At 38.4% G+C, this 16036-nt stretch overlaps 1 protein-coding gene across 1 annotated transcript; it reads left to right on the top strand.

Annotated features, from left to right (window-relative positions):
- The first annotated feature begins 295 nt into the window (after nucleotides 1–295).
- vcp (valosin containing protein) lies at nucleotides 296–14546 on the top strand. Its single transcript, XM_088911406.1, has 17 exons — nucleotides 296–472; nucleotides 3514–3625; nucleotides 5261–5433; nucleotides 6910–7052; nucleotides 7751–7881; nucleotides 8336–8467; nucleotides 8725–8827; nucleotides 9189–9322; nucleotides 9504–9639; nucleotides 10046–10158; nucleotides 10556–10720; nucleotides 11178–11300; nucleotides 11488–11700; nucleotides 11981–12289; nucleotides 12734–12889; nucleotides 13276–13430; nucleotides 13976–14546. The coding sequence occupies exons 1-17, from the start codon at nucleotides 456–458 to the stop codon at nucleotides 14079–14081; spliced, it is 2421 nt and encodes an 806-aa protein (XP_088767532.1). The 5' UTR covers nucleotides 296–455; the 3' UTR covers nucleotides 14082–14546.
- The last annotated feature ends 1490 nt before the right edge of the window (nucleotides 14547–16036 follow it).

The following is a 16036-nucleotide window of genomic DNA, read 5'->3' as shown; positions in this document are numbered from 1 at the left end:
TCCCTAACAGAAAACGCAATTTACATAACATGACAGATTAAGGACCAATGATTTGAAGCCATGTCGCTTTACGGGGCGTCCTCTCACACTTGCTACACTGACAAAACACTGAGCATTGTCAAAATTAACCAATAACGCCTCTGTTGTTGGGTAAAGAAAATATTCCGCAACCCCCGTATTTTCTGGATTGGTCGATTATCCACAGTGTTTTAAAAATATGACCAATAGTTTTAGCGTTACCAGGTGAAAAACAAAATTGATTTTTTTGATTGGCTAGTTTTTAGCCACCGTCTGTGCGACGGAGTTTCTCCGCAGCTTTGATGCGAGCGAGCCGAGCGGCCTTGGACTCAGTTGGAGAGGAAAAGGACTGTGGCGAGAAGCTAGTAGAGGAGCAATAAATAACGAAATACCGAGATATTCTTTTTGTTTTGTAAAATAACACAAGAGGGGGCGACATGGCATCGGGAGGAGAGTAAGTAGGACAAAATAAAATGATGTACGCCTTGTTTGTTTTAAAAAAATACATTTTCTTAGTTTCCTCCAAAATGAATTTTTAATGAATCATCGTCGATGAGGAGATTTCGCCTCAGCCAACGGGGAGGAACGGAGAAAAAATGACGTTTTTATCTAGACGTCATGAGTTAAATGTACCGATGTTTGAAATGCCGTTGTTTAATGTTTTTTTCTTTATTTAACTGGGCCTGTCTTTCTGAAAATTTCGTGACCTAAACCTGTTTGGGTACCATGAAGTTGATCCGCAATAAGGATCGAAGTGCAAATGCGGGGCTCTGATGGGGAGAGTTGGGGTTGGGGGTAACCAGTTGGAAAGAGAGATCTGGATGAGTATTTTTGTTTTTGAAGGGTTTTAAGACCCGATAATGTATACCTGCGTGTGCTGCTTTTTCAAATGTGACGAGCGGTGCAGTTTGAAGTGTGAACCAAGGCGAGCCGAGGAGAAGGGCTTCCGGCCTACCGGCACCTTGTCTCGGCTCCGCAAACCGGCGATCGGGGCTTTAACTTCACTTTGTTGACTTAAACCAGCTGAAACGCGGCGCGATTTCCGAATCCCTGAATGTGATCAAATAATTAGATACATTTTGTCTGTTTCGTGCGAGATCACCTCCCCCCCCCCAGTTCCGGCACACAGGAATATCGTCAGCGTGGAGGTTTTTTTGTTGTCGGAAGTTTTTATTTTCACTCAGTCGTAGCATTTTATTTTTATTAGATTGGCGTGGCGGATTTTTAAAACGCCACGTATTCTCCTCTGTGTTCGATTAGTTTTCTAGATAATGCAGCACATTTCAGTTGCTTGCCCAGAGCATTTTCGTTCCCGCTGTGTTTTCGGTGCACTTTAGTTTCGTTTTTTTTCTTGCTGTGTCATCCAGGCCTGTTCGCGTGTGAAGAGACGCAGTCCCTCAACACAAAACCCTGTGCTGGGGGTCTCGAAATTGACATTATATTCCCGTTTTTCCGCTTTAGTTTTACTATGTATATATTTTTTTAAGATGAGGGTCTTGAGCCGAGTTATCCACCACGTGACAGTTTGGGAGTGAAAATTGTTTTAAAGACACAAGGAAGATTGTAGCGAAGCTGCATAGTTCAATGTTTATATGAAGGATAACATGGCAACATTTGTGTAAATCAAAGCGACAAAGGCATTATTAAAAACAACACTGCTTGGATCCTACTAAAAATGCGGATATCTTATATGTATTTTACACAAGGTATATGTGCGCTAATGGGCACAGTTGTGAACGTTTTACTCTTCAGAGGCGTCTTTGTAATGACACTGCAAAGGCGACATAGCTCGAGCCGGAGGGCAAAATGGCAGGTTCAGTAAAAAGTAAACAACTTATTCCCCAAAATCTGTGACGCTGTCCACGTCAATAAATTTGATATCTTTATTTAGTTGTCCATTCTAATCCGTATGATAGATTGCTTGTCGTAAATACATTGTATTAGACGTCATTTCCTGCTCGTGAGGAGACGGATGACAACAAAGCCGAGTCATGCAGGCCCGCTGGTGGGTCAATACCAGCATCGTGGAGGGTCATACTGGACAGTAGGAGAAAGCACAGCACGTAGTCTTAGGCCTACATATATTACTAGACGTTTAACACTACATGTATTACTGATTATACATGCTTCATTTCCGTTGAAATGGTTACATTCCACTGTAATTTTTGAATTTGTATTGAGTGTAATCCACTGATTGAAACATGTTATGTGTTCTTATTTGGTACAAATACAGTAAAGTGCCTTGTAAAATAGGAAATAAAGGCACTATTTACTGTTCTACCAGACCTACATTTACCGTTTCTGTTTCTGCTGGTCAGTGAGCAGGGGTTTTCCGCATAGCGAGTTTGCTTTCATTTACAATTATGCAGGGTGAAGTGGTTTCGTTTCGTTTTAATGCTCATAGCTTATAGGCAGTTTCTGGTGTTTTAATCAATAAAGTAAACTGGATTATGTTAGGAGTATATACAGTAACAATTCCCTGGAGAATACAGTGAGCCATTGAGAAGGGCATAGAAAGACAAATGCCCATAGGAAAGAAAAAAGGTGGAATCTTATCTTTGCCAGGGAAAAAGCAAATGCATTGGCTTTCACCATGTACCATTTCACTCTTTAAAAACGCTTTTAAAACCATTTTAATTGACCTCTTCAATTGGTATGTAAGGCTCTCGATCCAAGGTGTCATGTCAGTTATCAGTAGCTTAGAATTCAATTATTTCAGATTGAAACTTGATTAGGTGTTTAAATCTGAAGGTTTTTTTAAAGCACGTGCAAAATTTGTTTTTTGAGAGAACAAATTCCCTCAAAGGTCTGTCTTGTTGATTTTGGAGTTTTACTGTGATTTGGTAGTTATTTAAGCAGTTACATGTAAACGTTTTTTAAACATTGAAAGGGAAACTAAAAAAGAAAATTTGAAACGTGCAATAATTCAGTGGCTTTCTTTTTGTTATTAAACATTTAAGGGTATATGTAGTTTTAATTTGACATTTTCTTGTAGTGGTGTAAACCATGGCTTTTGAGTTGTTTGTTATAGTCTGAAGGACTTTTAAACAGTGAACAAATTAAAACTCAGCTAATATAATACATCTCATCCCTGCCAATACAAAATCATGATGCCTTTTTACCATGGGAATGAAAAAATTAAAATCATTGAGCATGTTGTTCTAGAAAAACAAGCTGTCCAAATGATGAATCTATTTTATTCCTTCAGTACCTACTGATTTTCTTAAGCCAATGATTTTAAGACATTTTTACCAGCATTTAAATTCCAAGTTTTTTTCTTCCAAAAACGTCCTTCTAATGTGTACAGGTGTTAACAGCGAGGAAATAATATAACAAAATCACAACATTGTAGAAAAGCAAAGAGCCGTGTGATGCTTTTTGTCATTATTTACCATTAATGTTTGAGTAGTTTTTAATTGCTCAAATAATTAAATGGTTTGTGTTCATTTGTACAGTATTGAACCTTGTTGGTTAATACATAACTTTTTTTTACAGATCCAAAAATGATGATCTTTCCACTGCAATTTTAAAACAGAAGAACAGACCAAACAGGCTGATCGTTGATGAATCCATCAATGAGGATAACAGTGTGGTTTCGCTTTCTCAGGTATATTCTATATATGTATATTCAGGTATATGTAGTAAATTTTCTCGCTGTGCCTTTTTGCTCTTTTTATACTTTTAATTTGGGGTAGTTGTTTGATGAATGCATTCCAATTCAACAAAGTACTTCCTCATTAATACAGTTTGAGAAAGACCTGTGACTAAAATAGAAATGTCTTGAATGTCAGTAGGAATAATAATAATAATTGCTTATATAGTGCTTTTCTGGACACTCCACTCAAAGCACTTTACAGGTAATGGGGACTCCCCTCCACCACCACCAATGTGCAGCATCCACCTGGATGATGCGACGGCAGCCATAGTGTGCCAGAACGCTCACCACACATCAGCTATTAGTGGGGAGGAGAGCAGAGTAGTGAAGCCAATTTTTAGATGGGGATTATTAGGAGGCCATGATTGGTAAGGGCCAATGGGAAATTTGGCCAGGAAGCTGGGGTTACACCCCTACCACATAGCAAAGTGTCAACTTTATTCCATTTTCTTTCTCTCAATGATAGATGACATTTCTCTTTTAAACACAATTACAGACCATTTTCTGAATTAGTATGTCTGGTAGATCTCTGAAATGCATTCTTCACATTTATAGGATGACTTTCAAAGTTTTTTTTCCCCACTTTTTTAGCTTCGGTCTTGTTTCATTCCAAACATAAGCAACAGATTTGTAAACTGAACAAAAATCCTCTTCATACCTGCTGTCTTTTACATCCGTGGTTCACAAGACCTTTGAAGTTACTTAAAATATAGATGGTTTTGCGATTGAAAAGAACATTTTGAAAACCGCTTAATAATAAGTGGAAGCATGATATTAAAACAAAGTTGATGACAATTAAAGGTTTTGGAAGATACTTTATATTTTCTGATTTGGTTTTAACAAACCAGATAAAAGTGTTTATGGGCACTGCTAATTCGAGTAATTCTTAGAAAACGTGCATTGCATAATTAAATAGAGCTGGCCATGTACAGGATCTGTGGTGCTTTGCATTATTTAGCACAAAAAAGTTTTGTAGAAATTTCATTAGAATCTGAGACTGACTTAAAATTATGGAAGTAATGGGAAGTCGCAAGTTTTTTCTTATGATAAGCAGTTTGGGAAAAAATAGCCCTTGTACCCTGTGTAATCCCAGCTTTAGTATGCATGTCTTACTCCCTGATTTGCATATTTAGTATCGTGGACTTTGTCTTTGTGTGTACAAATGTTAGTTCTCAAGGCTGTCGCTGTTTACATTAAGATAAGCATCCATCCATTTTCTAACTGCTTCATCCAGTTCAGGGTCGCAAGGGAACTGGAGCCTATCCTGGCACACAGTGGGCACAAACACATGTGTACCATCCAGGGACATCACAGGACACGCTCACACCAGGGCCAGTTTTTTTCAGAAGCCAGTTAACCTAGCAGTACGTCTTTTTACTATAGGAGGAAAGTGGAGCACCCAGAGAAAGCCTATAGGAACATCGGGAGAACATACAAACTCCACACAGATAGCACCCCAGGGCCCCAGTGATGCAAGGCAACAATGCTAATCACTGCGCCACCGTGCAGCCCTGAGACAAACTATTTGAATAAAAATACCGTTTAAAGAAGTAGTTTGTGCTGTTTGTTTCACTGTCAATGCCACAGGCGAAAATGGATGAGCTGCAGCTCTTCAGAGGGGACACAGTACTGCTGAAGGGGAAGAAGAGGAGGGAAACAGTGTGTATAGTGCTCTCTGATGACACCTGCTCTGATGAAAAAGTGCGCATGAACAGGGTTGTGCGCAACAATCTGCGAGTCAGGCTGGGAGACGTCATCAGGTGAGACATTCAGGGTGGAAACTGCCACTCTCATTGGTGCGGTGCTTTAGTAGAAGCTTGGCTATTTGGCTTTGATGTGAACAAACTTATTAGTTTTTTTTAACCCCAGTTGTATGTGTTGGGTTCAATGTCTGATTAAGTATTTACAGACACTTTGAGTGCATTTTGATAATTGTTTTACAAAGCTAAATGCAAATGATGCTATGTTCTATAAAAGACATTGAATTTATAATAGCTTTTAAACAGCTAAACTGAAATGTTTTTTAGTGAAAAAAAATAAAATACACTTTTAAATAGTAGCTTTTTGTGTCTTAAATATTTCTAAGATAAGATCACTTTATTGGCCATATACAATTTCTTGAATTAGGAATTTGTCTTTTCGCATACCCCAACTTGCTCTCCATGAGACACACAGACAGGGAGAGAAGCTTGGGGTCAGAGCGCAGGGTCAGCCATTTATACAGCACCCCTGGAGCAGCTGGGGTTAAGGGCCTTGTTCAGGGGCCCAGTGGAGTAGGATTCCTCTGCCGGCCACAGGATACGAACCAGCAACCTTCCAGCCACAGGCGCAGATCCACAGTACTAAAATTCAGTTTTGTACAGGTGTATTTAGTTAGTTTTTAATTGTGTTATCTATATTATACCTGCTTATTTGAAGGTTCTTTATTATTGCTATTTAAAAATTATTAATTTATAGATTTTTATACATTGTGTCTGAGTGGGTTGTTTAATTGTTTGGCTGAACATGAGGTAAAATGATCTAAAATTAAGTATGCTTATAATCTAATAGCTCCAAAGTGGAACTAGAACTATATAGCCTTTTTTAAATTTTTGGAGCCATTAGTAGAATAGCTGTTTTTTTTTATCATGCATGAGAAAGTGGTTTATTTAATGTTTGTAACATCAAAGAAAACCTTCAAACACTGTTTCAATAGGGCTTCACCTTTCCCTTATGAATACAGTAGAGTACTTGCCAAGCCATGATGACCTTTGGTATGTTTTTCATCAATTGTATGACAATCTTCATTACATAACAAGGATCACAGAAAATTAGTTTCAAGTTTATGAAATGTATATTCAGCTGGATTTGCTAACTAGGTGGAGATCTAACCACAGTGAAGAATCCACAGTTAAGCTAAGCAAGACTTCTTAACTTGCAGCTGCTCCTACCTGCTCCATGGAGGTATTTTAATGCAATCAGGTCTATACTGATCCTTCTAATTAAATTGGGAGAAGGCTGTTGTAAAGTAGTGTAATAGAGAGCATTGTGGCATCTGCAGGTTGAATAGACTGATCAGGTTTGTCAGACTGTGCTTGCACAGGTTAATAACCATGTTCATTGTCTCTTTTTGTCAGATTCACACACCTGTGGAATCATGGAACTGCAGTCTGAAATGTCATTTAAATTGCGTTTCCAATTGTGTCTTCAATGGGTGATATTTTTAAACTTCGTTTTTTCATTTCTTGCTGATACAGTATCCAGCCATGCCCAGACGTGAAGTATGGCAAACGCATTCATGTTCTTCCCATTGATGACACAGTGGAAGGGATCACAGGAAATCTGTTTGAGGTTTATCTCAAGCCATACTTCTTGGAGGCTTACCGGCCCATCAGGAAAGGTAAATGTCTTAATAATAAATAGATATGAAATACTGTATTGAAGTCTCACTGAATCCTGTTTTTCCTGGAAACTGGATTTACTGCTCCCCTTCCATACCTAGCGGAAGGTGATTTTCCACAGGTGATATTAATTTCGGTGGGAGTTAATTAAACTCCTTCAGTTTTCCAGAAATTCATTTTAAAAGAATATGTTCTCAAAGTAATTACAAATAATATGGAATATCCTTCAAATAAATTGATTGGAATGTTATAAATTGGGGGCTTCACAGGGGTGCAGTGGGTAACATTGCTACTTGACAGTGCTGGGGTCCAGGATCCATATCTGGACCTGGGATGCTATTTGTTTGGAGCTTATATGTTCTTCCTAAATTTGTGTGAGTTTCCTTTTGGTGCTCTGGCTTTTTCCCCACTCCCACAGTATGTTCAAAGACATGGTGATAGGTTAATTGAATTCCTGATAAATTGGCCCTGGTTTGAGTCTGTGTGTGTGCTCTGTGATGCATTGGTGTCCTATCCAGGGTATATATACCCTTGCCTTTTGCCTGCTGCTTGCCTGTATAGGTTCTAGCTCCCCCACAACCCTGAATTGGATGAAGCTGAAAATTGGTGAATGGATAGATTTTTGTGGTGGGTGTATGGGAGTTGGCTAGCTGGCTCCTAAACATACTTGTTTGTACAAAACTTGCTGTTTTTGTAGGAGATATTTTCCTGGTAAGAGGTGGAATGCGAGCTGTGGAATTCAAAGTGGTGGAGACAGACCCCAGCCCTTACTGTATAGTGGCTCCTGACACAGTGATTCACTGTGAAGGAGAGCCTATTAAACGAGAGGTGGGTTACTTTGAGAATACAGTAGTTTTTTGCCTTTTTTACACTGCTATTATATTTATGACATACATTGTAAGATGAAGTTTTTTTCACCCAAATTGCATTGAAATCTGTTTTCTTAAAAATACTTAAAGTAAAGAACACTTTTTTTCTTGAAGTAAAAAAAACATGAAAATAAGATTATATACACTACCTTGTTTGAAGCAATGAGCAGTTGAAAATTCTGTGGCTTGCTTATAAGTTACAGATTGATCTGTCGGTATCTTGTGCAGTTATTACCCTGGTATTAGCTTAATCTAGGCTGCTTAATCTAGATTTCTGGAGCTCCCTTCTAATGTGTAATTTTAGATTAACTATTCGATAAGTCTTTCACTTACTGGAATTACTAAATCCAAGCTGTGAAAAGCAATGACATTAAAGGACTGTACTGTACTGTATTGTGAATTTTGTGGTGTAGGATGAGGAAGAATCTCTGAATGAAGTTGGTTATGATGACATTGGTGGAGTGAGGAAACAGCTGGCCCAAATCAAGGAGATGGTGGAACTCCCTCTCAGGCACCCTGCACTCTTCAAGGCTATTGGTGTGAAGGTGGGTATTGCCTGTTCTGGAGCTGCAGACAGATGCTTTCTACTTGTTTGCTAACATGCAATGGAATGGTGAGAATACTCTCTATTGCAATGGTGGGTAAAAACTGGACATTTTCAGCCACAAGAGTGCTAGGTTGCTTTGGCAGTAACTGAAAAGAAACTACAATTTAGGTAAAAATAAAAATATGAATTCTAGCAATTTTTGTTTTCTGTGTGTGTAAGTGTATAATTGTAATGAGAAAAATCCTATATGTGTAGCCTCCACGTGGCATCTTGCTCTATGGACCCCCTGGAACTGGCAAGACACTGATTGCTCGAGCTGTGGCAAATGAAACAGGAGCTTTCTTCTTCCTCATTAATGGTAAGGGGCTGTATACGGGAGAAATATATTTCCGTGTAAACTGAGATTGAAAAAGTTATATATAAATCAGACCAGTTTGTTTGATACACTCTTCGGATTCAGGCCAGGTTACGTTTTTATGCCGCTCTGAATGGGGCTTTAGAATAAAAACACCTATACACAACTTTTGGATAAATATAATTTAACTTGTAGTGCATATCGTGCTTTAATTTTTGTGTTGTCAAAGCAAATGGAGAGATCCCTTTGACATTAAAATCCAATCATCCTACATTACTGAAAATATTCTGTGAGAATGAAATAGTTAAACAAGAGATATTGAGGAAAATCTAATATCTGTGCCGATTTTTACTCGTGTTTTCAGGACCAGAAATTATGAGTAAACTTGCTGGAGAGTCAGAGAGCAATCTGCGAAAAGCATTTGAAGAAGCTGAGAAGAATGCCCCTGCCATTATCTTCATTGATGAGCTTGATGCTATTGCTCCAAAAAGAGAGAAGGTGAGCAGAAACCTAGACCTTTAGAATAGCTTTTCCAGAGTGAAATAGATTTTTTTATATAATTTGAATTTTCTTCCGTGTATAAATAGTAGACTGTAATCCTCAGTACAGTCCTGACTTGTCATTCATTAGCATGTGAAAGCCCTGAGCAAAGGCTGACTGGTCTGCTTCTCTCTCCCAGACCCACGGTGAAGTTGAGAGGCGCATTGTCTCTCAGTTGCTGACTCTCATGGATGGTCTGAAGCAGAGAGCACATGTTATTGTCATGGCTGCTACCAACAGACCAAACAGCATTGACCCAGCTCTCAGGCGATTTGGTAAGATATCAAAGTATTAGGTTTTTTTTATATTGGTCTTTTTTTTTTCTGCCTGACTTCTAATGGCATACATTTTGAGTAAGGGGTTACTATTCTGAATGGGGATTAGGATCTGGGGTTTTCCACTCATTTTTATTGTATTCTGTTGATATGAGAGCAAAAAAAATGAACACTCCTGGATGAACCTTAGGGATTTGATTAAATCATTAGATAGAGTTCACAAGGTGCTTGTTCATTTTAACTGATACAACATTTTTGTAATAAAGTCAATAAAGAGCAAAGGTACTTTTTGTAAGGAAGTTCTTGATCTCTTTAATTAAATTAACATTTAAAATCTGTTTCTGATAGAAATGTCTTAGTTTTGATATCTGCATTTTTTAATGTCACCTTTTTTCTGTCACTTCAGGGCGCTTTGACAGAGAGGTGGACATTGGAATTCCTGATGCCACAGGCCGACTGGAGATCCTTCAGATTCACACTAAGAACATGAAATTGGCTGATGATGTTGATCTTGAACAGGTCTGTCTTATATAGGCTCTTCTCATCTTGATTTTTTTTTCTTGGCTCAAGGAATTGTTAGTAAAGGGCATTTACTTAATTAAATTGTAAGAGGCAGATTGCATTATTGTTGAATTATTTTACTTTCCACTTATGCAAAATGGATGATTGGGGAAGTATTTAGGTCTCTTTGTTGATCTGATGTAAACTTCCCTTCGTTGAAAGCATTTTCTGACTTGAAGCCAGATGTGGTTTCTCTTCTATAACTTCATATTTTTCAAAACTCTACCACTAAAGAAATTTCAATGTGGGATGCAGTTGACTGAGTGAAGGGTTTAGGCCAGTGTTACGAAGGATATGTCCTGGCTGTTGGCTACAATAGGTAGAATTCTCAGTGTCTATGAATCTGTATTTCCAGGTTGCCAATGAGACCCATGGCCATGTTGGTGCTGATCTGGCTGCTCTTTGCTCAGAAGCTGCTCTTCAGGCTATCAGAAAGAAAATGGACCTCATTGATCTTGAGGATGAGACCATTGATGCAGAGGTCATGAACTCTCTGGCTGTCACCATGGATGACTTCAGGGTGAGAACACCTAGGGATCTCCACTTTTTGATTACATTTTTTGTAAGGTGGATTTAGAAGTCTTAACAGTGCTAGCGGATACTGTATTTCTTTCAGTCAAAATGTGCTAATGAACAAATTTTAACCTGACAACCTTCAAGTGTTAAGCTTACATTTTATTCTAGTTCAATGTTATTTTTACATAGGTCCTAACATCACACAGCAGCAGTTGTGTACAACTGGGTGTTGTACACGTGATATGGTAATGTGGGCAATTAAGGGAAAAACTCAAAAGCATTTAATAGCTATTATCGCCATACAATCAAAAACATGTTTGAAAGTTTTCTGTTAGGACTGATCACAATTACATCTACATACTTCTTAAGTTTGTAGATTGTGGTAAAATTAAACCTGAATGCAGACGTTACTAGCTTATTAGATAGGTATGGTGGTTCATCTTTTCCTTTGTATCTTGTAGTGGGCTCTGAGTCAAAGTAATCCTTCAGCCCTGCGAGAGACAGTGGTGGAAGTTCCCAATATCACCTGGGAAGACATTGGTGGTCTGGAAGATGTCAAGAGAGAACTGCAGGAACTTGTACAGGTAATAGCAGTAAAATCCACATGGTTAATGATCTAGGAATTGGAAGAGCTCAATCAACAGCTGTGAGGAAGGTTAACAGAAAATGTTGTACAGATCTGTATATGTTGAAAGAAATGTTATATGATTACATCAGACATGTATGAGGGTTAAAATCACAAACTGAAATTTTGTTGGGTTTTTTTTGTAGTATCCTGTAGAACATCCAGACAAGTTCTTGAAGTTTGGTATGACTCCATCCAAAGGGGTGCTGTTCTATGGGCCACCTGGATGTGGTAAAACCCTTTTGGCAAAGGCAATTGCCAATGAGTGTCAGGCAAACTTCATCTCCATCAAAGGACCAGAGCTGCTGACTATGTGGTTTGGGGAGTCTGAGGCTAATGTTCGTGAGATCTTTGACAAGGTAAGTTATGATTGAGCAGAAAAGGTTATCAAGAATGGGTAAATTCAAGCTGCATTAAGGTTTTCCAGTGCCAAAAGCTCCAGAATGCACCTGAATGAATCTAACCTCAGGCATAATCTTAATGTTTCATAGTAAGATTTATTGTGCTAAGATTATTGAATTATTAATTTTTTTTTGGAGATGGCTAGCTTTTTTTTTAGTAATGAAACCTTTTTTTACTTTCATACTTTTTCTGTGAAGGTCCCTTTTTACTGAAACCTCTTTCCCTCTCTGTATCCAGGCCCGTCAGGCTGCTCCCTGTGTGTTGTTCTTTGATGAGCTGGATTCCATTGCGAAGGCTCGTGGTGGCAACATTGGAGATGGTGGTGGTGCAGCTGACAGAGTTATCAACCAGATCCTGACCGAGATGGATGGCATGTCCAGCAAGAAGAATGTTTTTATCATTGGGGCCACAAACAGACCAGATATCATTGACCCAGCCATTCTGCGACCTGGGCGACTGGACCAGCTCATCTACATCCCTCTCCCTGATGAGAAATCTCGTATTGCTATCCTCAAGGCTAACCTCAGAAAGTCTCCCATTTCCAAGGCAAGTCTTTTTTTTTCTCTTTGTAATTGAGCTTGCATTTGTTTTATTGTTGGTGTGCTAACTTTACTTGCAAACAAAATTGATTTGCAGTGTGGGGAAAATATTTCATATTGTAATATTGTGGACTTTAGTTTACAAGACTGTCAAACTTAAATTGTTACAAACCAATAGTATATCATGATCTCAACAAATTAGTCCTTAGGGCACCTACAAAAGAACATTTAATAATTTGAAGTATTTTGCCACCTTTGCTGTAGATCTGAAGTGAGTGTGTAGTCAATTTTTGTAAATCATGAACTCACTAACTTTTAGGACCTCTGCACTCCAGGACACTTGTTTATTGATAGTTCTAAACCTTCACTGAAGAGATTTTATTCCTAAAAATTCATCTTTAACAGAGATTTTTGTGTTGTCTTGTTAACTTAAAACGTTTTTTTTCATTAGGATGTGGACTTGGATTTCCTGGCTAAGATGACCAATGGCTTCTCTGGAGCTGACTTGACAGAAATCTGCCAACGAGCTTGCAAGCTAGCCATCAGAGAGTCAATTGAAAATGAGATCAGGCGGGAACGTGAGAGACAGACCAATCCCTCAGCTATGGTGAGCGTTTTTGATCAAGTTATAATATTCAAGTATAAAATCTGCACACTTCAACATTCTCTAGATGTGTAGGAGAATAATGTGACAAAAACCTAAGCCTTTTGTTGGCGTCTTGCTTTAAAATGTGAGTATTGCATATTGTAGTGTGCAAAATTAGTGTCTTGGAATTTTTGTGACAGTAGGTTTTGAAACAGGATTGTCATGGGCTTGGAAGTGTTGAATGTGGAGCAAATGCTCCTAACATATCTATTAAGCCCTTGTTATAAAAAGTCAGTTTGAATCTGTAACTCCTAATACTTTTCTCCAGTGGCACTTGGCATATGCAGTACATCTTCTAATCCAAACTGTGTAACGTTTTAACTGTTAAACCTCCCGTTTTTTTGCAGGAGGTGGAAGAAGATGACCCTGTTCCGGAGATTCGTAAAGACCACTTTGAGGAGGCCATGCGCTTTGCTCGCCGCTCAGTCAGTGATAATGACATTCGTAAATACGAAATGTTTGCACAGACCCTGCAACAGAGCCGAGGCTTTGGCAGCTTCAGGTAAAAAACAATTCACCCATCATTTTTTTTTCAAAACCCTCTGCCTAGTTAAAACCCCAAAATATCTTCTTGTAACAGCAGTGGGATGGCAAATTCATGGTGTATGTTAAGGAAATCAAAATGTTGAGTCAGCTTCTAGCACAGTGCCAGATATGTCTTTATTTCCAGACTTTAAGGATAATCCAGATCAAAATGAAAAGTAGTGTAATGCTTATAGCACATCACAATATCCAATAACCTTGCCTAAATGAAACATTTGAATTATACCGCACCTTTCTGAATGACAGGACTAAAATAGAAAAAACTTTAGCTTTTTTAACAATGAAGGGGAAAACTGACACTCAGGTGCTTTATGGTTGTTGTTCTACTATGCATATTAAGCTCTGACACTTCATAAAACCTGACCTGATTAATGTGCTGTTTAGCCTCATACCTCACTACACCAGAATCCCAACAATACCAGTTGGTAAAGACTCTAGAGAGAAGGCTGTACCAGACCTCCATGTATTGATTGGTCTCTCTTTTTTTTTTCTTCTTTGCTCCAGATTCCCTTCAAGTAACCAGGGTGGTGCTGGCCCAAGCCAGGGCTCTGCTGGTGGCAGCGGTGGAAACGTCTACAACGAGGACAATGACGATGATCTTTATGGCTAAACTTGACCACACGGCGGACCAAAATCTATCCATCCCGGCCACGTTGTACAAAAACTTCAAATCTAAATAATACCACATTTCTAGGACTCTATGCTTCTTAATGTGTTCATTTTTAAAAAGATCCTTTGTTCTTCTCTTCCCCACAACAGTCAGAGAAAGCATGTAGCTGCTTGTATCTATGCTCTGGTACATGAAAGGATTACTCCAGGGCCAAGAGGTCTTTATCAATGTTTGGGGGAGCATTTGAGCGAATACATACACAGTAGAGTGGCTTTATTCTCAGAACTTTTTAATTCACAACTTTACATTGTGAGCCTCTTTAGTGATGGGTACAATGCTAGTCTGTAAGGAAAAATCAAATGGAAAAATTAATTGCTATTGACTTTTCATTTTTTATGAACGTAGCATATAATGTATTACGAGTTTGAAAAAATGTTGTTAAAAATAAAATCTTAAGAAGTGAAACAATTACCTGGTGATAGTGTCTGTCAAGAGAATGTTTGTGTGGTACTGGTAGCAGCTTTCATTTCTGCTGGAGTGCTAATAGGGCATTTCAGACAGTAAGTATGGGTAAGGTTTCTATACTCTAGCTGTTTGACACTGACATGGAATCAGCTTGACACTTGTTTATATATAAAATAAAGCAAAATTCTATAAAATTCTTGTTCTGTGGTTGAAGAGGTTTCATACTTCAATTTCTCTTACGATGTTGGTTTATTTTGAGCATTAACGCGAGTTGTGGGGAGATGGGTTAGTTTATTACTTGATAAGCAACAAACTTGTTCACATCTCCATTGGTTTTGATATCTTAATACATGGTTGATGCAAGAAAAGCAATACTTTCCATGTATGTTTCTGACCATCAAAGCAGAGGGTGTATTATGCTGCCTCACCATTTCTGTATGTTCTATAAACCTGACCTATATCTAAAAACAACACCCTCCAAATTTAAAATTAATCTTGGATTTTGGAAACCAATCTGGGATTTTTTGGGAAAGTGTTAGTTGAATGCTTTACGTGCATTACTAGTCCTGTTCTGTGATTGGGCTTATTATGTGCAAATATAACCAGGATTCCATGAGAAGCAGTGTCGTCACACCTTGGGAGACCCTGTTGCTATTCATCGATTCATTCATTGCTGCTTGTCCACTTGAAAGGTTGCCTTTTAATAGGATAGTCTTATTTTACATGGTCTTATTTCATAAAATATAGTTGGCAAAAGTATTAATTTTTAGTTTTGGACGTGTTCATTTAAATACATTTGGTGCACCCATATTGTCAGTTTGCTTTTCTAAAGCAAGGGGACGATGTAGGTCTGTGATCTCGGCACAGGTAGCTTTTTATACGAATACTTTTTTGAGATCTATAAGTGAATTGTGACTTCTAAAACAACTTTCTCTAAACTTAGCCTATAAGCCTATAAGCCTAAGTCTGCCTCAAAAAGGAGACACTGCCTCAAAAATCCAAGAATTTTAAAAGGTGTGTGTATAATGCTTGTAGGACTAATACAAACGTTGCCATGAAAGAATTTGTCACTGGAAATTACCACCACTCAAATGTCTGCCTACAAATACACTTTTTCTAAGACTTCTTCCTCATAAAAACTGATTATAAAATAATTAGAAAGACAGGGGGCTTCATAGCTCTGGGGGGCCCTGGATGTTTGCATGTGTTTCCTCCCAGAGTCCAAAATCATACTGCTGAGTTAATTACCTTCTTGGGAAACTGGCCCAGGTATGTGCGTCTGCCCTACAATAGACTGGCATCCTGTCCAGGGTGTATCCTGACTTGTGCCCATTGGTTGATGGGATAGGCTCCAGCTCCCCTGCAGCTCGAAATTGGAAGAAGCAATTAAAAATGGATGGAAAGATGTAAGGAGAAAACCTGCAAAGTGAGCTGGCCTTTGCCTGTTTGATGTATAAAAGATAAAGCTGTTCCAATATCATTCACTGTTA

The sequence above is a fragment of the Atractosteus spatula genome, chromosome 3 (assembly GCF_055471065.1).
Source record: "Atractosteus spatula isolate fAtrSpa1 chromosome 3, fAtrSpa1.hap1, whole genome shotgun sequence".
Classification (NCBI taxonomy): domain Eukaryota; kingdom Metazoa; phylum Chordata; class Actinopteri; order Semionotiformes; family Lepisosteidae; genus Atractosteus; species Atractosteus spatula.
This window is presented reverse-complemented; position numbering and strand designations above follow the sequence as displayed.

Excerpts from the sequence above, each read along its gene's own strand:
- vcp (XM_088911406.1), top strand. Across the intron at positions 8,828-9,188 it reads TTTCTTCTTCCTCATTAATG|GACCAGAAATTATGAGTAAA; the intron begins GTAAGGGGCTGT and ends TCGTGTTTTCAG. Across the intron at positions 9,640-10,045 it reads CCCAGCTCTCAGGCGATTTG|GGCGCTTTGACAGAGAGGTG; the intron begins GTAAGATATCAA and ends CTGTCACTTCAG.